This window comes from Doryrhamphus excisus, linkage group LG3 (assembly GCF_037039965.1).
Source record: "Doryrhamphus excisus strain RoL-2023G ecotype Guam linkage group LG3, RoL_Dexc_Guam_v1.1, whole genome shotgun sequence".
Lineage (NCBI taxonomy): Eukaryota > Metazoa > Chordata > Actinopteri > Syngnathiformes > Syngnathidae > Doryrhamphus > Doryrhamphus excisus.
The window spans coordinates 1,553,905-1,576,502 of NC_136359.1; the positions used below are offsets into that span (position 1 = coordinate 1,553,905).

Consider the following 22,598-nt stretch of genomic DNA (forward strand, 5'->3'; position numbering starts at 1 on the left):
TTTTTATGAGATTTTTATGAGATTTTTACGAGATTTTTATGAGATTTTTATGAGATTTTCATGAGATTTTTATGAGATGAGTTTTTTGTGAGATTTTTTATGAGATGAGATTTTTATGAGATTTGTATGGGATTTTTATGAGCTTTGTATGGGATTTGTATGAGATTTGTACGACATTTGTAAGAGATTTGTATGAAATTTTTATGAGTTTTTTATGAGATGAGTTTTTTGTGAGATGAGATTTTTATGAGATTTGTATGAGATTTTTACGAGATTTTATGCGATTTTCATGAGATTTTCATGAGATTTTTACGAGATTTTTACGAGATTTTTACGAGATTTTTATGAGATTTTTATGAGATTTTTATGAGATTTTTATGAGATTTTAAGTTGTAATATTACGAGAATAATATAATATTACAAGGAAATACAGTATACAGTATCATGCAACAAAGTATTGCGATGTAAACACGTGGGTACAAACAACCAAGATGAGTTTCCTCCATGACGTGGTTGGGATCTGCCCGGTAGTAGGACTCAGGGAAGACCCCATGTCGGAGAGTCGCGGTCTCTCCGTGTCCGGGGAACTCCAGCACCGCCCCGCATTCAACGCCCCGCCTGGTTGGTCGCCTTATTTCCAGCAAGCGTCCTCATCCGTGACTTGCGAGTGCAGCAGATGTCGTCTTTAAGGACGCTTCTCCTCTTACGGGCGTATGAATAAATCAGCGCCTTTCATAATTGATGGAGTAAAAGAGTTGCAGATGTGACAATAGTTGGCAAAACGCTGCAGCCGCTAATTGAAAACATCCCTTGGAGTGTTGCCAGATGTGCGTGTCGTCTTGCTGCTTTGTGGCCGCGCCGCGTTCAGGGCTGGCTTGAAACGTTACATTTTTTAGGATAAAAAAATTGAGTTATTTTTACTTCTAATATTATGACTTTACTCTTGGAAAATTGATACTTTTAAAATATTTTACTAATATTTTTAATATATTTTTAATATTTTTAAATTAATATTTTTAATATTTTTAATATTAGTAAAATATTTTTTCGTTTTATTTTGTCTTTTTGTCGTTAAATTTCAACTTTTTTCAATTTTTTTGCAGTTTTATTGTTTCTCCTAATTTTAGCAGTCTAAAAAATAACATCATCCTTTTTCTTTAATATTTCATATTTAAGTTTATTGCAATTTTTTGACCGTCTTTAACATTCTTATTGTAAATTGTATTCTGGTAATTATGACTTTTGTCCGATATTTTGACCTTGTTTTTGGACTTTCTTTATTGTGTTGTTTGCTTTTCAAAATATTACCACATTAAAACATTTTTTTATTTAAATATTTCAACTAAAAATATGATTTTTTAAAAATTAGATTGCTACTTTTTTTCTCTTAATATTTAGACTTTATTATTTTTAAATGTAAAAATATTTAAAAATATTTTTCAATTTTTGCATTTAGTCATAAATAGCAATAATAATAAATAGTAATAAAAATAATAAAGTCCAAACAATAACAGAAGAAAGTTGCATTCTAACAAGGAAAAAAATCACTTTTGTGAGAATAAACTTAAATTTTTCTCCTATTTTGTCGACTATATTGGGTATTGGGAGTGTAAAGATAAATATAGGGATGTTATTTAACGCCTAGAGGGCTCTAATAGTTTTAATAATATCATTTATAAGGCCGTAAGCAGGTTTTCTTTGTTATATTTTCTCTTATTATGTCTACTATATTGGGTAATAGGAGGGTAAAGATGAATATAGGGGTGCTATTTCATGTCTAGAGGGCTCTAATAATGTTGATATAACATTTACAAGGTTGTTAGCAGGTTTTCTATGTCATATTTTCTCCTATTTTGTCGACTATATTAGGTGATAGTAGTGTAAAGGTGACTGTAGGGGTGTTATTTCATGTCTAGAGGTCTCTAACAATGTTCAAATCAATGCAACACGGTTAACACGCTTTGCCCCGCGTAATGAAGCGGCTTATTAACCTTAATGACAATGTGATCTTTTACAGTTGATAGCTTGTCTCGCCCCTAATTAAAGAGGAACCATGATACACTTTTAATTAATGCCCAAGTGCGCTGATGGCTGTCGTCGTGGCGACAACGCCGCCGCTTCCTCTGGAGTAGGAAACCCGGCGATTCGTTTAAGTTAAGTAAGACGGAAATGACACTGAACAAATGACCTTCAGCTAAAATGACGCGATGTCTGTGAACACAACCCTCATTGTTCATAATAACAATAATTAATCATTAATCAGGATTAATTAGTTCAAGAGCTGCGATTCGATTGATCTGATTAAAATTTGTAATCGTTTGACAGCCCTAATAAATATATTACATATGTACTATTTAGTACTTTATTTTTTACTTGATATATTTGTATACCTTAATTAATTTTAATTATACCTTTAATTAATTAAAAATTTAAAAAAATTAAAGTTTAAATCTAAAATAAAAAAGCCAACAGCACAAGAACAAAATGGAAAAAACGGTAGTGATTTTATGAGATTTCTATGAGATTTTTATGAGATTTCTATGAGATTTTAATGAGATTTTATGAGCTTTTATAAGAAATAAAAGTTCATGACAAAAAGTCAAGTCGTAATATTACAAGAATACATGAGATTTTTATGAGATTTCTATGAGATTTTATGAGATTTTTTATGAGGTATTATGAGCTTTTATAAGAAATATAAGTTCATGACAAAAAGTCAAGTCGTAATATTACGAGAATACATGAGATTTTTATGAGATTTTAATGAGATTTTTATGAGATTTTTATGAGATTTTATGGGCTTTTATAAGAAATAAAAGTTCATGACAAACAGTCAAGTCGTAATATTACAAGAATACATGAGATTTTTGAGATTTTTATGAGATTTATATGAGATTTTATGAGATTTTTTATGAGGTATTGAGCTTTTATAAGAAATATAAGTTCATGACAAAAAGTCAAGTTGTAATATTACGAGAATACATGAGATTTTTATGAGATTTTTATGAGATTTTAATGAGATTTTTATGAGATTTTTATGAGATTTTTATGAGATTTTATGGGCTTTTATAAGAAATAAAAGTTCATGACAAAAAGTCAAGTCATAATATTACAAGAATACATGAGATTTTTATGAGATTTTTATGAGATTTATATGAGATTTTTTATGAGGTATTGAGCTTTTATAAGAAATATAAGTTCATGACAAAAAGTCAAGTCGTAATATTACGAGAATACATGAGATTTTTATGAGATTTTTATGAGATTTTTATGAGATTTTATGGGCTTTTATAAGAAATAAAAGTTCATGACAAAAAGTCAAGTCATAATATTACAAGAATACATGAGATTTTTATGAGATTTTTATGAGATTTATATGAGATTTTTTATGAGGTATTGAGCTTTTATAAGAAATATAAGTTCATGACAAAAAGTCAAGTCGTAATATTACGAGAATACATGAGATTTTTATGAGATTTTTATGAGATTTTTATGAGATTTTATGGGCTTTTATAAGAAATAAAAGTTCATGACAAAAAGTCAAGTCGTAATATTACAAGAATACATGAGATTTTTATGAGATTTTTATGAGATTTTTATGAGATTTTATGAGATTTTTTATGAGGTATTGAGCTTTTATAAGAAATATAAGTTCATGACAAAAAGTCAAGTCGTAACATTACGAGAATACATGAGATTTTTGAGATTTTTATGAGATTTTTATGAGATTTTTATGAGATTTTATAAGAAATAAAAGTTGACAAAAAGTCGTAGTCAAGTCGTAATATTACGAGAATAACAAAATATTACGAGGAAAGATAACGTCACTTTAGCACAATAGCTAGTTGAAATATTTCCCCCGACCTAATTTTCCCTAAATTACAAATTTATTTATTTAAAAAAGGGCTATTTTTTCTTTGATATTTTAACATTATGCAACAAAATATGATTCTTTTCTGGTAGTTTTCTTTTGAAGGTATATTTTTTGAATGTGCCACAGGCTTGTAAAAAAGGGCCCCCGAGCCACACATTGGACGCCCCTGCTTTAATGCTAAAATGAATGAAGTTGTGATTTAAAAATGTCCATCTTGGTGTCCATCTTTGTCTTCCTTGCCGTCTTTGACGTGGCCGCTGTCTCTCGCGTCGGACCAACGGGGGTGGGGATGGGGGGGCGGGGTTTCCGGTGTCGGTGGCAGCCGTGCTAGCCGGTGACAGTGCGTCTAATTAGGACGTAAACGTGCGGGCAGCAGGTTTGTGAAGGTTACGCTGTCGGTGCGGCAGGAAGTGATAAAGAATGGAGGCGCTGATGACATGTGACGTTTCCACCGGGGGATGATGCAAACCGCCGCTAATGAAGCCGCCATTGGGGGGGTCACATGGGGCCAATGGGGCCAAGCAGGTTTTCTATGTCATATTTTCTCTTATTATGTCTACTATATTGGGTAATAGGAGTGTTGAGGTGACTATAGGGGTGTTATTTCCTGTCTAGAGGGCTCTAATAATGTTGAAAATGAATTTAAAATGTCGTAAACAGGTTTCATATGTCATATTTTCTTTTATTTTGTCTACTATATTGGGTAATAGGAGTGTAAAGGTGACTATAGGGGTGTTATTTCATGTCCAGAGGGCTCTAATAATGTTGAAAATGCATTTTGAAATGTCGTAAAGAGGTTTCATATGTCATATTTTCTCTTATTATGTCTACTATATTGGGTAATAGGAGTGTAAAGGTGACTATAGGGGTGTTATTTCATGTCTAGAGGGCTCTAATAATGTTAAAAACACTGTAAAGAGGTTTCATATGTCATATTTTCTCTTGTTTTTGTCGACTATATTGGTTAATTGGAGTGTAATGGTGACTGTAGGGGTGTTATTTTATGTCTAGAGGGCTCTAAAAATGTTAATATAACATTTAAAAGGTCTTATTCTCTCCAATTATATCGACTATATTGGGTAATAGGAGTGTAAAGGTGACTATAGGGGTGTTATTTCATGTTGAGAGGGCTCTAATAATTTTAAAAATGCATCTTAAGAGGCCGTAAAGAGGTTTTATATGCCTTATTTTGTCTACTATATTGGGTAATAGGAGTGCAATGGTGACTATAGGGGTGTTATTTCATGTCGAGAGGGCTCTAATGATGTTAAAAATGCATGTAAAAGGTAGTAAAGAGGTTTCATATGTCATATTTTCTCTTATTGTTTCGACTATATTGGGTAATAGGAATGTAACGGTGACTATAGGGGTGCTATTTCATGTGTAGAGGGCTCTAATAATGTTGAAACCCATATTTGTGAAGTCATAACCAGGCTTTCTGTATGTTATGTGTCCTATTTTGTGTAGTAGGAGTATAAATGTGACTATAGGGGTACATTGTGTACTTTGTGTACACTTTGGTTCCCAGCGGTAAAATCCGTATTTCATGCTGATGGACAGACACAGTCAGTGTGTGAGTGGCCATCTTGGGGCGGGGTGTTGCTGTTTCACGACCAGCATCACATCCTCGCCGGCGTGGATGATCAGCATGCGGCTCGATAAGCATATTCTCATATTCGGCCTCAGCTAACGAGACGCTTCATCAGCACGGACGACCTCGCCGTACTTTACTGCCTCGTAAATAACAACTTTATTTGCTCCTCGCTCACAGATTTAAAGCTGACGCTAACATCACTTTGAAGTTTGGACGCCGGCTGATTTTGAGGGACGACGGTTGATACCCGACCACATGGTAGACTACTTCATAAGAATGTAGAAATATTATGAAAAATAAATCAAATAGTGGTCATTTATGGAAAATTTGATTGCAGAAAAAGTTCAAATGTGATGACATTAAAGTCCAAATATTATGGGCATCAAATGCTAAATTTTATGAGCGTAAAGTTGAAATATTACAGAAAAAAAAGACATATTTATTATTTTATTTATTTATTATTTATTTATTAATAAAAAAAAATTAATGCCACAGTTTTTGGCCAATTTTTAAATAAAAAAATGCCACCACATTCCTGCTTTTTTCACTTTTCATTTGTATTTTTTTTAATGCCACAGTCCACCAAATTACTATTCATTAAAAAATGTTTTTATTAATTTTAATATTTTCTATTTATTTATATAAATTTAATGATGACATTAAAATTCGAATGTTATGGGCATCAAATTTTAAGAACATTTATTCAATAACAGTTGAAAAGACAATAAAGTCCAAATATGAAGAGAAAAAAAACAACATATTCTCACGTTGTTGCAAATTGCAATCTTACAAAAAGTCTTAATATTATGAGGAAAGCTAATGTCATTTTACTAGCATAAAGTTGAAATATTACAGAAAAAATATGACAAACAAAATAACAAATAATAAATAAATAAAATTTTCATGCATGTAAAATTACTGATGTTTTTATTGGACTTTGAATTTATTTATGTATTTTTTTTTAGAATGTGCTGAGGGCCATTTTTTTAAATGCCACAACCCGTCAAATTACTGCTCTTTTCCCCATTTTTGCATTTATTTATTAATTATTAAAAAAAAAATTTTTACATTTTTTTTAAAATTGCCACCTGCTTTTTTTCACTTTCATTTGTATTTTTTTAATGTCACAGTCCACCAAATTATTATTCATTAAAAATACTTTTAGTAATTTTAATATTTTCTATTTATTTATATAAATTTATTTGTGTTTTTTGGCCAATTTTTAAATAAAAATTGTCACCACATTCCTGCTTTTTTCACCAAATTATTATTCATTAAAAATACTTGTAGTAATTTTAATATTTTCTATTTATTCATATAAATTTATTTGTGTTTTTTGGCCAATTTTTAAATAAAAATTGTCACCACATTCCTGCTTTTTTCACTTTTAATTTGTATTTTTTTTAATGCCACAGTCCACTAAATTATTATTCATTAATATGCTTTTATTAATTTAATTATTTTCTATTTAGTTATATAAATTAAATTTTTTAATACAAATTGCCACCACATTCCTGCTTTTTTCCACTTTTACTTTTGTTTTGCAAATTATTGAGTTAAATATTAGTTAATGTTTATTATTTCATCACAATTACAAGTTGAATCAGTGAGCAGCAAATTACACACACACACACACACACACACGCACACACACACACTAATCATGCTCTTTGTGGCTGTGATGAGAGAATTAGCTATTAATGCTTTTGTTCGCAATCGGGCTTAATCACGCCGACGGCAGGCGAGCCTCGTTAGCCGCACGTCTTAGGAGGCGCTGATTGAAGCCAAACGCTTTCCCAACAACAAGCCCAATATTCAGTCCGATTCCATTCTCCGATGACGTCAGCCTCTCTTGTCGCATGGCCTGCCTTTCTTCTGCACGGGGATCACATGTGACCTTGTGTTGCATGCCGCTGGTGGGGGGGTTGGGGGGGGGGTTAGGCCATTGACTGTACACACACTATTATTATCATATTTACATCTTAGCTTTTTGTGGTATAGCATTCAAAAAGATATTCAGATATTTTTAATATCTTATAAATTTTAATTATTTCATATTTTAATATTTAATAATATTTTAACAATATTTAAAAATACATAACACATTTTCCATATAATAAAAAATCATCATCATAATAAAAAAATGTATTCCAGTATTTTTATATTATATATTTTATAAATATAAAAATAAAAATATTTTATAATATAATATTAATAATATTTTATTATTATATTCGTACACACACACTATTATGATGACATTTACATCTTAGCTTTTTGTGGCATTAAACACTCCAGTACTGCATTCAAAAAGATATTCAGATATTTTTAATATCTTATAAATTTTAATTATTTCATATTTTAATATTTAATAATATTTTAACAATATTTTAAAAAACATAACATATTTTCCATATAATTAAAAATCATCATCATAATAAAAAAAATAATAATGTATTCCAGTATTTTTTATATTATATATTTTATATTTTATAAATATAAAAATAAAAATATTTTATAATATAATATTAATAATATTTTATTATTATATTCGTACACACACACTATTATGATCACATTTACATCTTAGCTTTTTGTGGCATTAAACGCTCTAGTATTGCATTTAAAAAGATATTCAGATATTTTTAATATCATATATTTAAATTCTTTCATATTTTAATATTTAATAATATTTAAAAATACATAACACATTTTTCATGTACTTAAAAATCATTATAATAATAAAAATAATCATAATAATGTATTCCAGTATTTTTGTATTATATAATATATTTTATATGTTATAAATATAAATATAAAAATATTTTATAATATAATATTAACAAGATTTTACATTTATTTCATTATTTTATTTTAAATAATAATAATTTAATTCAATTATTTAATTTGAAACTAGTTCCATTGAAATTTCTCTTTTTATTTTAAACTTTTTCTCCATCTTTAATTTTTAATTTTGTATCTGTCATTTTTTTCAATTTTATTTAAAATGTTATGATCCAGTCATGTTTTTATTTCCAACAAATATAGCTGAGTCTCGACTAAAACGACCGCGTTTCTTCGGGTGAAACATCTAAAAAAAAAAAAAAAAAAAAAAAACCTCTAAATGAAAACTGCCATCCTTTATTGTGAAGCCTACTTTGCACTGAACAGGAAGTGTGTTGCGTATCGATAATGAACAGATCGTGGCGGCGCTAACGGAGGCGCGCTTGTGCTTCCTAGCAAGGTGAAGGTCATAGGAAGAAGGGTGTTGCCGTGTGTGAAAAAGCCAAAGAAAAAGCCCATTGAAAGGCGTACTACGCAGGAAGTACACCGTGTCTTCGGCTTTCGAGGAGCGGGCTAACACTTCCTGTGTTCCATCATATCTTTGACGGACAGTCCGTTAGCGACAAAGCTCCTGAACAATCCCTCCTCTGTCCGACGGCGCTGGCGTGGCTCCACGCCGCTGATGATTATTTCATCATCTTCATCGGCGTGGCACGGGGCCCCCGCTAGGAGAGCAGAACGTTCACACTACAGCTATTTGGACGGCGCGGCGGCGGTGATGGCGGCGGCGGTGGCGGCGGCGGCGACTCCGTCCGGGTCCCTCGGTTGGATGGTGCTCGTCCATTAGTGCCATCTGTGCCTCCCTGCGCCGTCTGCGAGGGCCCCCGTCCCCGCCAAAACGATTGGCATTTCCCTGGAACAGGCGGAGGGACGGCGGCGCCCACAGCTTTTTCCGCATGCCAAGGATGCGCGCTCGGTCCCGCCTCGAAAACCGCGCAGAGGCTTGGGCGGGGAGAAATTGAGAGCCCAGCGGGAAACATCTGCCGGGGCCTGTGACGGCAAGACACCCGCAAGGCATGCAGGGGAGTTACCCAGCATACCTTGCGGGTTATAAACGTCAATATAATTAGTGTTGCGACATAAAGGTCCCCATGGTCCCGCCAGTGGGTGTCGGCTCCGCAAATCAGTTCGTTAAATCCGTGCCGACGCGCCGACAGCCTGCGCTCCATATGTTGCCGCACGTTCGCCGAACTTTTTCGCACAAGCTGGGTCCCGGGTCCCGGGTCCCGGGTCGGCCTTCAGAGCCACCCGCCCCTCTACCCCCATTCCCCCCCCCATCAACGCTCACTTTGCGGCAACGCCAGCTGTACACTGACTGCTCTCGTGTATAATCAGAAGATGGAGATATTGTACGCCCGTGGTTCATGCGCTGCCACAATCTGAGAAATGTCCGAGTCGTCGGTGTTCATCAACGCCTTTGGCCGAGTCTCAGGTGGCTGTGATTTCCCAGCAGGCCAGATGGCAGCACTGTGTGGGTAGTGTGTGTGTGTGTGTGTGTGTGTGTGTGTGTTAGCTGGGGCTAGCTGGCGTCAAGATGGCCAACAGTCTTGTACAGAGAATTGCTCACACACACACACACACACACACACACACACACTCCTCCTCGTGGCCGTGCAGCTGTGCTTCTACCTCCACATTCTACCGCTGACGTACGTCCTTTTGAGCGCTTCATTACTTGGAGATGACGATCCTGCTTTGGTTGGTTGTGCTGTTTTTGGCAATTTTATCGGAATCTTTGTGATCCTTTAGCTCGTCAATCAACAATAAGTAGCACCCCTATAGTCACCTTTGCACTCCTATTAGCCAATATAGTTGACATAATAAGAAAGCCTGTTTCTGACCTTTTAAATATGATTTTTAACATTATTAGAGTCCCTGAAACAAGAAGTAGCACCCCTATAGTCACCTTTGCACTCCTATTATATATATATAGTAGACCTACTAACAAAAAATAAGACATAGAAAAATCTGTTTCTGACCTTCTAAATATGATTTTTAACATTGTTAGAGACCTCTACACAATAAGTAGCACCCCTATAATCAACTTTGCACTCCTATTACCCAATATAGTTGACATAATAAGAAAAAATAAGACACAGAAAGCCTGTTTATGACCTTTTAAATATGATTTTTAACATTATTAGAGTCCCTGAAACAAGAAGTAGCACCCCTATAGTCACCTTTGCACTCCTATTACCCAAAATAGTTGATCTAATAACAAATAATAAGACATAGAAAAATCTGTTTACGACCTTATAAATATGATTTTAACATTATTAGAGTCCTGTATACAATAAGTAGCACCCCTATAGTCACGTTTGCACTCCAATTACCCAATATAGTTGACATAATAAGAAAAAATAAGACACAGAAAGCCCGTTTCTGACCTTTTAAATATGATTTTTAACATTATTAGAGTCCCTGACACAATAAGTAGCACCCCTATAGTCACCTTTGCATTCCCATTACACAATATAGTTGACATAATAAGAAAAAATAAGACACAGAAAGCCTGTTTCTGATCTTTTAAATATGATTTTTAACATTATTAGAGTCCCTGAAACAAGAAGTAGCACCCCTATAGTCACATTTGCACTCCTATTACCCAATATAGTAGATCTAATAGGAGCAAATAACTAATAGAAAGCCTGTTTACGACCGTCTAAATATGATTTTTTACATTGTTAGAGCCCTCTATTCAATACGTAGCACCCCTATAGTCACATTTGCACTCCTATTACCCAATATAATAGACATAATAGGAGAAAATAACAAATAGAAAGCCTGTTTAGAACCCTTTAAATACGATTTTTAACATTAGAGTCGTCTATACAACAAGTAGCACCCCTATAGTCACCTTTGCACTCCCATTAGCCAATATAGTAGACATAATAAGAAAAAATAAGACACAGAAAGCCTGTTTTTTTACATTGTTAGAGCCCCCTATACAATAAGTAGCACCCCTATAGTCACCTTTGCACTCCTATTACCCAATATAGTAGACATAATAAGAAAAAATAAGACACAGAAAGCCTGTTTCTGATCTTCTAAATATGATATTTTACATTATTAGAGTCCTCTATTCAATACGTAGCACCCCTATAGTCACATTTGTACTCCTATTACCCAATATAGTTGACATAATAGGAGAAAATAACAAATAGAAAACTTGTTTACGACCTTTTAAATACGAATTTTAACATTATTAGAGTCCTCTATACAATAAGTAGCACCCCTATAGTCACCTTTGCACTCCTATTACCCAATAGAGTACACATAATAAGAAAAAATAACACATAGAAAGCCTGTTTCTGATCTTCTAAATATGATTTTTTACACTATTAGAGCCCTCTATTCAATACGTAGCACCCCTATAGTCACATTTGCACTCCTACTACCCAATATAGTAGACATAAGAAAAAATAAGACACAGAAAGCCTGTTTATGACCTTTTAAATACGTTTTTTAACATTATTAGAGTCCTCTATAGGAAAAGTAGCACCCCTATAGTCACCTTTGCACTCCTATAGCCTCCATCAGAGGAGTGTGTCTGTGTTCTGGGAGAAGGTATGAATGAGGTCTGGGCGTACGTGGTAAAGCTAGCTAAGGACGGCTTCAAGCGTGGATCCTAAAGATCCGTGGGCGGCACGGAGAGGCGCGGTGCGCTGTTTGCGAAGAGGGCGGCGTTAAGACGTGTCGCACTTGGAGGAAGTAAAGAGGCGGATTAGCAAAGATTCTTTGTCAAAAGTGCTAGCCGAGTCTTGCTAAGCCGCCAGCTTATCGCTGCAGAATAAGCATCTTGCTACTCAATTACAAGTCTGACGCTCGCTAGAGTTAGCGCGCCGCCCGTCCAGATGGACCCCTGTTCTGGTGACCCAAATAAATATTTGGGTGGGACGGGGGGGACTTGGTCGCTCGGAGTTTTGGGCCCTTTCACTTTGTACTTTTTGTACTCGGAAAGTCCTACTGGTCATCTTCAGGATGGCCTCCACAGCTAGCTTACTGTTGTGATGGCTAATTACGCCCTCGTGGGGACCGTCCTGCTGTCGCCCTCGTGGGGACCGTCCTGCTGTCGCCCTTGTGTCGCCGCCGCTGTACATCTTCCTGACTCATCAGTTGGCGTCTCTGCGCTCTCGTCATATACCGACGTCAGTCCCAAAGTCCACGTGTCCTCCTGGTCCCCGTGGTCCCCGTGGTCCCCCATCGGTCCAACAGTAAAAGCCACCCAAATCCGCCGCAGTGACGGCTTTGTCCAAAACAGCATCTGATGCGCCTTATTTGTTTGACGGAGAGATTAGCTGCAGAGGGTCGGCGTCGGAGGGGCTTACGGCGCCGGCATGCGCAGCCCCGCCCCTCACGGCACTTGCCAAATAGTGAGCCTCGGAAGATTCCGCCGACCCCGGCCAGTCTGGAGTCCGGATATGTGATCAGGATATCTTTAAAACACGACTCCAAAACCTGCTAACCTTCCACTTAGCATCAACATTTGCAATAAATATTGTGGATGGTAGTCACATGACAGGAAGGAGGAAGTGTGAGAGCGTGGAGGAGTGTAGCGTGTTTAATTCCGACTGACTAATGGTGTTACATTCGAGAATACGTTGTTTTCATGTGTTGGTAGAGTTGGTAGATGAGCTGTCACAAAAGCGTCTCTGGTTTTCTCCTATTTTTTAGTTGGGAACTGATATTTCCCTGAAACTTGCCTATGAAGGTACAGTAGCCAGTAGATAAAGGTACACAACACAACATTCTGTGTGATTTTTAACATTGTTAGAGCCCTCTACACAATATGTAGCACCCCTATAGTCACCTTTGCACTCCTACTACCCAATACTGTAGACATAATGAGAAAAAATAAGACATGGAAAGCCTGTTTGCGACATTTTAAATATGATTTTTAACATTATTAGAGTCCTCTAGACAAGAAGTAGCACCCCTATAGTCACGTTTGCGCTCGTATTACACAATACAGTTGACATAATGAGAAAAAAATAAGACATAGACAAATCTGTTTTTGACCTTCTAAATATGATTTTTAACATTGTTAGAGCCCTCTACACAATAAGTAGCACCCCTATAGTCAACTTTGCAGTCCTATTACCCAATAGAGTTGACATAATGAGAAAAAATAAGACATAGAAAGCCTGTTTACGACCTTTTACATATGTTTTTTAACATTATTAGAGTCCCCTAGACAATAGGTAGCACCCCTATAGTCACCTTTGCATTCCTATTACCCAATATAGTAGACATAATAAGAAAAAATAAGACATAGAAAATCTGTTTCTGACCTTCTAAATATGATTTTAACATTATTAGAGTCCCCTAGAAAAGAAGTAGCACCCCTATAGTCACATTTACACTCCTATTACCCAATATAGTTGACATAACGAAAAAAAATAAGACACAGAAAGCCTGTTTACAACCTTTTATATACAATTTTAACATTATTAGAGTCCCCTACAAAAGACGTAGCACCCCTATAGTCACATTTGCACTCCTATTACCCAATATAGTGGATCTAATAACAAAAAATAAGACATGGAAAAATCTGTTTCTGACCTTCTAAATATGATTTTTAACATTGTTAGAGCCCTCTACACAATAAGTAGCACCCCTATAGTCAACTTTGCATTCCTATTACCCAATATAGTTGACATAAAAAGGAAAAAAAAACACATAGAAAGCCTGTTTACAAACTTTTAAATACATTTTTTAACATTATTAGAGTCCCCTAGACAAGAAGTAGCACCCCTATAGTCACATTTATACTCCTATTACCCAATATAGTTGACATAATAAGAGAAAATAAGACATAGAAAACCTGTTAACGACTTTTCTTAGCAGTTGAATGGGCTAAGTGTTTTTTCCTGCTAACTAAGCAGCAAACAGGAAGTCACTCCGTGGCGAGCACGCCCTCCGCCAAGGCCATGAGGCGTCTATCATTCGATGCTAACCAAACACTACAAAGTGGCTTCTCTGTCACGGCTTTACATGAAGCGTGTGTGTGTGTATGTGTGTGTGTGTATGTGTGTGTGTGTGTATGTGTGTGTGTGTGAGTATATGTGTGTGTGTGTGTGTGTGTGCGCGCAAGCTAGCAGACCGTCGGCGTATTCGCTGTGTGAGAGCTCCCTCTTGGTGTCGGCCGGCCAACTGTTAGCGAGCGGCTGCTGCTCTGAGGCGCGCTCTCACACACACACACACGTGCACACGCACACACATGTGCACACGCACACCACGTACCTAAGATGCAGATTGTTTATTTCCAGCTTAAATACATTTTATGTCATTTCTTTCAAACCGGTTAGCATGTAGCTAGTGTTGACGTTTATGGTTATTATTTTCTCATTCCTGTTCTATTTTCCTTCCAATTTGTATTTGTTTATTTATTTATTTATTTATATATTTTATTTATTATATATTTTATATATGTAATATTAATATCTATTATCTATTTTTAATTTGATATTTAGAGTGCTGTGTTAAATATGTAGAATTATTATATATATAATATGAGTATGTGTCATCTATTTTTTAAATTATTTATTTATATATTTTATTTATTATATATTTTTATATGTGTAATATTAATATTTATAGTTTATTTTTATGTTGATATTTAGAGTGCTGTGTAAATATGTACAATTATTATATATTATGAGTATGTGTCATCTATTTTTAAAATGATTATTTTTTTGATTTGATTTATTATATATATTTTTATATATGTAATATTAATATCTATAGTCTATTTTTATGTTGATATTTAGAGTGTTGTGTTAAATATGTAGAATTATTATATATATTATGAGTACGTTTCTATTTTTTAAATTATTATTTATTTGATTATTTTAAAAAATATTCAAAAACCAACAAGATTCTGCTTTCAATATTTATATTAATATATATATATATACATATATATCAATATGTATGTATGATGTGAATTTATTTTGTTTTTTTGTCATTATCTTTATGTATTATTATTTATTTCATGATGTGAAATGGACCAAATTGCTGCTTTAATATTTATAGTGTTTATAGATTATAATATTTAATATGTATAATTAATGCTAACATTTCTTTATTTAAATTCATTATTTATTATTGGGATTATTTTTATTAATTTAATGTATTATTTCTAATATATTCCAATCCTAATTGAGTATAATTCATACAATAATATTTGAACATGTAGTATTTTGCACATATTATACTAAAATGATTATTTTTGCTCTGTGTTGCTTTCAGGGACGCTGTGTCAATTTCAACCGCGTGCAACGTCGCTAAAAGAAGACGATGACGCCGAGGACGCCGCCATCGCCATGTGCTCAATTTCACACTTTCCTACTTGCGCTCCGCTTCCTCACTAAGTTATTTCTACTTCCTTGCTTTCATTTTTATCCGGAAAAACACGCCGACCCTGAACGCATCGCATATTCCGACCATATTGACAAAGGGAGGCAAAAAGGGTGGCGTTTGTCAGAAGAGCCCCGGCGGGGCGGACCCCACCGGAGTCCAAGCGGGTTCACCCGTCGGCGACGTCTCGTCAGTGAGCGGCGCCGATGAACTCGGATGCCCGGCGGCCGCCCTTTTTTTGACGTCCCGATGTGTTCATGTGCTCACTGAGGAGTGCACACGCATGACGGGCCGCGGACAGGACGCCCCAAGGTTGTGGCCGGTTGTAGACTTTGCCCTTCCCGGGACACCTTCCCGTCATCAGGAAATTAATAGAGCGTTATTCCACCGCGGGTCAAGCGGGGGCCCGGTTGGCGTTTTGAGGGATTGATGCCTCGCAGACCTTGACACGGCGTTTGGCGTTTTCCCACAGTCTGCTGTGCGCTCGGCAAGGCATGAAACGGGACTTTGGACTCGGGTGGACGCCTGGACGCTCCGGACGGCGCCGACGCAACACGATTATATTTTAATTAAAATAATTAAAAGCAACAGCGAGCAGCCGCCTGTGAAGACACGCCCCTTTTTGTCCTTTTTTGGACATCGGGAAAAGAGGACACCGGGTCCCCGGACGTCCGGAACGCAAACCCAAAGCAACGGATGCGACGAACGGATAAGTATTGTTCATTCCCAGAAAATGAGGTCCCCGCCTGGCTCGGCCCGGGCCGCCCCCGCCCCTGCCCCGCCCTTCAAAAAAGCAGCCTATTTCTATATATCGAGCGGGGGGGGCCGACGCAGAACAGGGGGGGCGTGGGCATGAAGAAAAAGGCTCGAATGATCCAGTCACTTCGGATTCGGGACTTGAGATGGCGAGTGGAGATTGGAGTGGAAACCTGACAAAGCGCGGCGCCTTTGACGGGAAGCGGTATGGACAATGACCAGTGGCGGGGTCAGTGGCGCGTCTGCGCGCACGCGGGGAAGCTTATCACATGACACTAAAAATAAGTCCAAGCAACGTCAACTTTCAACCGTCCCAGGGGAACGCCCCGGCTAATTATTATTCCTTTGTTCCCGCCTCACAAAAGACCCCGCCTCCACCTTGCCCTGCGCGAGCGCCACGTCCCCGACAACAAAGAATTTTTTTTTTTTTTTTTTTACGTTTTTTGCGTCTTCGCCTCAACACGTACAAAAAAGTATTTCCCGATTAGCGTGTTTAAAAAAAAAACATCACCGACTTCACGTGCATCTTTTTTTAACGCGGCGAAAACCTTCCTATTTTTATATTATTGTGTTTTTACACTCAATACAGACTGTATAAAAAAAAACATGTGTGTGTCTGGTGTGTGTTTTGTCCGCGCCAACACGCGTGTGCTGGTACTGGTGAACACGCTAAAGGGGATCTTTAATTGGGCCCGTATAGATTTATACGGGCCGACAGGGACCGCCATTATACACTCGCACTACATGTGTGTGTGTGTGTGTGTGTGTGTGTGTGTTTGGACAGTGGGCAACTTCTCCCCCTGTGAAGTCACCGGAGGCGTGACAAACACACACACACACACACACACACACACACACACACCATCCCTCCGAGGTCTTCATCGCCCCAAAAATGAGGTCTTGTGTTTAGTAAAAAAATATGCACTCGTGCACCTTCTGCTTTCTCCATATTTGCATGCTGTGTGTGTGTGTGTGTTTGTGTGTTTTCCTGTGCTAAACAAACCAAAGATGACACATAAAGAACACCAAAATACTCCCATTAACGATGTTATAGCAATAAAGTTTTTAAGTTTTTTTTTTTTTTTTTTAATAGTATATCCTATACTATAAATAAAAAAAAAATAGTACACGTACAATAGTACTCGTAATGTGCGGATGGATGATGAAGTATGGATATTTACATTCATACGCAAATACCAACATGGATACGTTTGATATCGAATTCAATCAAACTTTATTTGTAGAGCACTTTTCAGACAAGAAATGTCGCACAAAGTGCTTTATATGTTAAAAAAATTATAAAATATTAAAAAAAAACTACACACACATGATGTTTATCCTGATAATGATATTTATCAAAAAGGTTTATTAAATATTTTCATTTTTTTTATAATTTTTTTATTTATAATATTTTTTTATTTTTTCACTTTTCTTTTTTGTCGTTTAAAAAAAAACGTTTCGCATATTTTTCTATATTACTACATTGTAAATCACGCGATTACTACCTCAACATAATTCAATAAATTATGTATTTTTTTTTATTTATCATATTTTTATTTTATTTCACTTTTCTTTTTTGTAGTTAAAAAAAAGCATTTCACATATTTTTCTATATTTTTATTTTACTACATTGTAAATCGCATCACTACCTCAACATAATTCAATAAATTATGTATTTGTTATTATTTTTTATTTTTCATATTTTTTATTTTATTTCACTTTTCTTTTTTGTCGTTTAAAAAAAGCATTCCACATATTTTTCTATATTTTTATATTACTACATTGTAAATCACGCGATTACTACCTCAACATAATTCAATAAATTATGTATTTTTTTTTTATTTATCATATTTTCATTTTATTTCACTTTTCTTTTTTGTCGTTTACAAAAACGTTTCGCATATTTTTCTGTATTTTCATATTACTACATTGGAAATTGCGTCACTACCTCGACATAATTCAATAAATTATGTATTTTTTTTATTTATCATATTTTTATTTTATTTCACTTTTCTTTTTTGTAGTTAAAAAAAAAGCATTTCACATATTTTTCCTAATGTACATTGTACATTGTAACTCGCATCACTACCTCAACATACTTCAATAAATTATGTATTTATTATTTTTTTTATTTATTTTTTTATCATATTTTTTTATTTTATTTCACTTTTCTTTTTTGTCATTTAAAAAAAGCGTTTCACATTTTTTGTTTCACATATTTATTTAATGTACAGTACATTACTTTGGCAACATTGTAACTCGCAACACTACCTCAACATACTTCAAGAAATTATGTATTTTTTTTGTAAATAATTTTTTTATCTATCATATTTTTTATTTTATTTCACCTTTCTTTTTTGTCGTTTAAAAAAAGCGTTTCACATATTTTTGCTAATGTACAGTACGTTACCTTGGCTACATTGTCACTCGCATCACTACCTCAACATACTTCAATAAATTATGTATTTATTATTTTTTTATTTTTTTTTATTTATCATAATTTTTTATTTTATTTCACTTTTCTTTTTTGTCGTTTAAAAACAGTATTTCACATATTTTTCCTACATTGTAACTCGCATCACTACCTCAACATACTTCAATAAATTATGTATTTATTTTTGTATTTTTATCTATTTTTTTATTTATCATATTTTTTTTATTTTATTTCACTTTTCTTTTTTGTCGTTTAAAAAAGGTCAGGTATTGGATCAGGGTTATGGGTTAGGGTTGGGTTCAAGGTCAAGGATTAGATCAGGGTTATGGGTTAGGGTTGGGTTCAAGGTCAGGTATTAGATCAGGGTTATGGGTTAGGGTTGGGTTCAAGGTCAGGTATTAGATCAGGGTTATGGGTTAGGGTTGGGTTCAAGGTCAGGTTTTAGATCAGGGTTATGGGTTAGGGTTGGGTTCAAGGTCAGGTTTTAGATCAGGGTTATGGGTTAGGGTTGGGTTCAAGGTCAGGTTTTAGATCAGGGTTATGGGTTAGGGTGGGGTTCAAGGTCAGGTTTTAGATCAGGGTTATGGGTTAGGGTTGGGTTCAAGGTCAGGTTATGGATTAGGGTTGGGTGTAGGTCAGGTATTGGATCAGGGTTATGGGTTAGGGTTGGGTTCAAGGTCAGGTTATGGATTAGGGTTGGGTTCAAGGTCAGGTATTGGATCAGGATTAGACGCCAAACCAGGGATTAGGGTCGGAGCGAGGGGTTCATGATTAAGGTCAGGGTTTTAGGGGTAGGATCAGGTTTGGAGTTCTGTTTTAAACTGGTTTCAATGGTAGGAGGTTTGAGGTTCCGCATTGGATATTTCCGATGGAACCTGAAAGCACCGTGACACTTGTTGCTCAGCAGATCCTGACTGAAACTATGAAGTACGGACTTTTCCAGACCACATTCCGGTTGTTGGGTCCGGTTTTACGCTTGTATTTCCTGGCAGATGGTCGTGTCGTAGTCCACGTTAGTGGTTCCTAGCAAAGACTCGGTTCTAGTGCCTCACCCGGACCGCCGGATGTGGGCGGCGGCCATAGAGGCGATTCTTCAAGAGAACTTTTTCCATGAAGAAGATTCCGGAGCGCGTGTTTGCCCGATTGGAAAGCGAGCGGCACATGAGGCCGACGCCATGCGAAGGTCTTTGCCTCCGTCTATTTTCAAGTCAAGGTTGGCAGCGGAGGGAGGCGCACAGCTAGCCGCTAAATCCGCCCTGAGCTTTGCCACAAGGTTCTGTTTTCCCAACTCTTAGCCGCCGTCGTCTCAACCTTCGCTTCCCCCCCCCGATCAACTTTTCCCCGGCAGGCGGCGGGCGGCCCCAGCGGCTGTTGGCCCCCGCTGAGCCCGTCTGGCTCGCCACGTTGCCCCCATTTGAACAGTTGTTGTCTGCGCAAAGTTGGCGAGTGGCGCGATCCGGGCGTTCCAGCTCGTTAAGAGAGGTTCTCGTTAAGAGCGGCGAAATCTGCCTCTCGTTCGATGTGCGGCCGGCTGCGGGAATGCAGGTGGGCGGGATTAAGAGGGATTGACTGACTTTAAATTGTCGTTTGTTCACGCTAGCGCCCAACACGCTGCTCCTTTAAGAGGATCTCAGCAGGTCCTTCAAGAGAATCACGTGTATTCTGATCTTTCCAGGCACAAAGAGTATTATTACGTTCTAGTTCAAGAACCATGGAACATACCAATAGAAAGGCTAGTCTCCCGTCTTTTATCGTGAAAAAAAAATTTGTTTCTACCTTTTACCGTTCTTTTGTAATCTGCAGTAGAACATCGGTAAGTTTCAGGGAAATATCAGTTCCCAACTAAAAAGATTTCAAGCATAACATTTTTTTTATATCTCAAAATATTATGTTGGGATCGGTGTTTGGGATTACAGATTTCGTATTGAATAATTTAATATCAATTTTTTTTTTAGTTCTTTTAACTTATTATTAACTAGTAATTTTTTGGGTCCAGAAAATAAAATCCAAATATTTATTTGTATTATTTCTTTCCACAAAATTTAATTTTTTCTGAAATCTGCAGTAGAACATAAGTAAGTTTCAGGGAAATATCAGTTCCCAACTAAAAAAAATTGAAGCATACCATTTTTTTTAATATTTCAAAATACTTTGTTGGGATCTATTTTTGGGATTACAGATTTCGTATTGAATCGATTTTTTTTTAGTTCTTTTAACTTATTTTAGTAATTTTTTGGGTCCAGAAAATAAAATCCAAATATTTATTTGTATTATTTCTTTCCACAAAATTTAATTTTTTCCGAAATCTGCAGTAGAACATAAGTAAGTTTCAGGGAAATATCAGTTCCCAACTAAAAAAAATTGAAGCATACCATTTTTTTTTATATCTCAAAATACTTTGTTGGGATCTATGTTTGGGATTAAAGATTTCGTATTGAATCGATTTTTTTTTAGTTCTTTTAACTTATTTTAGTAATTTTTTGGGGTCCAAAAAATCAAATCGAAATATTTATTTGTATTATTTCTTTCCACAAAATGTTATATTTTCCGAAATCTGCAGTAGAACACAAGTAAGTTTCAGGGAAATATCAGTTCCCAACTAAAAAAAGAGTTGAAGCATAACATTTTTTTAATATCTCAAAATACTTTGTTGGGATCGGTGTTTGGAATTACGGATTTCGTATTGAATAATTTAATATCGACTTTGGTCCTTTTTTAAAAATATTTTTTCCTAATATTTCAAATTGTTATTTTTATTCATAATATGATTAGATTACAAATTTGTTTAATATTTTGACTTTATTCTTGTATAATATTGCATTTTTTGTTTAGTTTTCTTGTTAAAGGATACATAAAGAATGTGCCTCGGGCTACTAGTGGCCCCTAGGGTACATTTTGGACACCCCGGACCCCAGCAGGCGTGTGACGGACAGGCCCGTGAGTCGGCGCTTGTGGGACGCGGCGCCGATGGAGCGGGGTCACCTTGCCTTGGGCGCCGCGCTTTCATAAAGGCAGAGGACAAGCGCGGCCCGGGGGTGTTTAGCGCACCACGGCGTCACATCAGACGGCACCGGAAGCGCCGCATCGCTTCTGACTCGTCCAGCAGATGTTTGGAAATAGCGCTAATGTGCCGGACGCCGCCTCCACGAGCGGCGGGGAAAGTCAACGGGACCAAACGTGAAGTGGAACGACCCCCGGAATGTTGAATGGTATCTTCCATCCTTTATGCTTCACTATGGAGAAAGTGCAAGTGGCCTTATTGGGACTGCACCCACTGTGCTAATATGAAATTAATCAAATTAAATTTATATGGATCATTTTATATGATAACAATTTTAATGTGTACATGTTTATTCATCCTAAAAGGAAAGTTGAAAAATCTTTTTATGACAGGAACTGTTAGAATTTTGGTTAATTTTAATATTAACTACAAGGAAATCATTTTAGGTCAAATTACCATTTTTTGTAATTTTATTTATTTTTATTTTATTTTTTCAAATTATTTTTAGTGATTTTATTATTTTTTATTGATTTTGTACTTTTTACTTTAGATTTTTTTTAGTAGTTTATTTTTAATATTTTTATTTTATTTTTAGGTTAAAAAAATAACATCCAAAATGTGCATTGTTATATTTAGTTTCATAAAATATTTTCATATTTTTTTCCTGACTTTTGAAGACATACACAATAACCATTATGTTCAAATGTCATTTTAGGATACATAAATATTTATTATT

At 35.7% G+C, this 22,598-nt stretch overlaps 1 protein-coding gene across 1 annotated transcript in view; it reads left to right on the forward strand.

The window, feature by feature from the left end:
• Positions 1–17,018, forward strand: part of antxr2a (ANTXR cell adhesion molecule 2a) — a 79,335-nt gene extending 62,317 nt beyond the window's left edge. The window contains exon 17 of the mRNA XM_058069994.2: positions 15,564–17,018. Within this exon, the coding sequence (XP_057925977.2) occupies positions 15,564–15,602 (39 nt within the window). The 3' untranslated portion in view covers positions 15,603–17,018. The remainder of the gene's footprint in view (positions 1–15,563) is intronic.
• The last annotated feature ends 5,580 nt before the right edge of the window (positions 17,019–22,598 follow it).